Below are 1651 nucleotides of genomic sequence, written 5' to 3'. Positions count from 1 at the left end.
AGGGAAAACTTCCTGCACCCTGGGAAACTGCCAGATCTTCAGTACATGCTGCTTGTAAACAACTGCAGCAGTTCTGCTTGAGGCTACGCTAGTAAAGGGCCCCTTTCTAGTTAGGACCTTTGCCTTATCCACTTTGCTGTGGATAAGGTTGTACATCCTTCCCCAACCATAAGACTGCAGTCTCTGAGGAACATTTCAACTGTACTAGGAGTTCCCAATTTATCACCTTCAGACGTATAAGTACTTGGGCTCAGTTCACATGCTCCGCCCAAATACTAGTGGACTTTGACAGAAAATGCTTTAAGTTTGCTTTAACAGCTTTCCAGAGCAACAATCACAGCATATCACATAGCAAGCCTGAGACAGAATGGAAACTAAAGTCCAGTCTTCTCCGGTTATCTTTTCCCGCTATGGAAGAGAGACATAAAACTTAAAAGCAGAAAATCAAACTTGCCATGGAACAGCAGGAAACCACGAAAGAGGAGTTCTCTATTAAGTTTTATTCAGAAAAATAAAACTGAATTTAGTTATAGAGGCCTTTCTGTTATCTTAAGGTAAACTTAAAAGCAGAAAATCAAACTTGCCATGGAACAGCAGGAAACCACGAAAGAGGAGTTCTCTATTAAGTTTTATTCAGAAAAATAAAACTGAATTTAGTTATAGAGGTCTTTCTGTTATCTTAAGGTTACATCAGCATAACAACCCCCTTCCACCACCACCACCACTCTCCTCCCCCCAAACAATGGTATCCCTTGGTCTGGACACAGATTCTGCAAAGTCAACTTACTTTTCTTTCTTTTCCTGTTTGTGTGCTTCCCTTGCAAGCTGTGCAGCTTTTCTGCTGTAAGGATGGATAACTTTTTTCTCTTGCTTCCCTCCTTGGGTTTTTCTTAACTTTGGCTGAAAAGAAATCAAAGATGCTATGCACTACTGAAGTTAAATAAAAACATTAAATGGAAGACAGGAGCACACATCATGGTAAAGACTTAAGAGGTCTTGCATTAACACCTCAGAAAGGCCTTAAATTATGTAGCAGCTTATCAGTTCTACCAGTTCGATCCTACCCTTCTCAGCAACAAACAAAATTACTCCAACAGGGTACAATCTGTTACAAAATTACCGGAGCACAGAAAGTACTGTAAAAAATCTTACATAGTGACTACACGCAAAATACCTATTTTGTAGAACCCTGCAGCTAGGAAACAAAGATTACCACTCTGTACCTTTGCAGTAAGTGTCCCCATTCAAGCTTCTGACTGTTGCATCTGGGGTTCTGACAAAAACCACATGTAATCTGTACAAGGTAACAACCAGGATGTATTTGTCCCTCCTGGAGGACCACGAGGCAGCCCCACACCAGGGAGCAGCCAGAGGCTTTCCTTCTCTAGCCCTTCATGCAGCAGAAAGAAGGAATAGTAATCACAAGTTCTGTTACTTTTCAGTGAAAAACGTGCTTGAACAAAACTCAAAAGCCTTATGAAACAACATGCAATTTAAATTCTTCAAAGTCTTTAACTGTGTGCAAAGAAACACCTGAAAGCAAGAAGCCTAAAGGTGCAAATGTGGTGCAGGGAATAGCAACAATAGCAACAAACAGCGGCTTTAGTACATCTTATTATCTGTGTCAGCATTGGTGTCCGGATTGCGAAAA

At 40.9% G+C, this 1651-nt stretch overlaps 1 protein-coding gene across 1 annotated transcript in view; it reads right to left on the bottom strand.

The window, feature by feature from the left end:
- The window catches only part of TMA16 (translation machinery associated 16 homolog (S. cerevisiae)), a gene marked incomplete at its 5' end in the record, with an annotated part of 18819 nt that extends 17919 nt beyond the window's left edge, over nucleotides 1-900 (bottom strand). The window contains one exon of the mRNA XM_010135456.1: nucleotides 788-900. Coding sequence (XP_010133758.1) covers nucleotides 788-900 — 113 coding nt within the window. The remainder of the gene's footprint in view (nucleotides 1-787) is intronic.
- Between the last annotated feature and the right edge of the window lie 751 nt (nucleotides 901-1651).

Source organism: Buceros rhinoceros, unplaced genomic scaffold, assembly GCF_000710305.1.
Source record: "Buceros rhinoceros silvestris isolate BGI_N320 unplaced genomic scaffold, ASM71030v1 scaffold10424, whole genome shotgun sequence".
Lineage (NCBI taxonomy): Eukaryota > Metazoa > Chordata > Aves > Bucerotiformes > Bucerotidae > Buceros > Buceros rhinoceros.
Note: the sequence above shows the minus strand (reverse complement) of the source record. Positions and strands in the feature narration are given on the sequence as shown.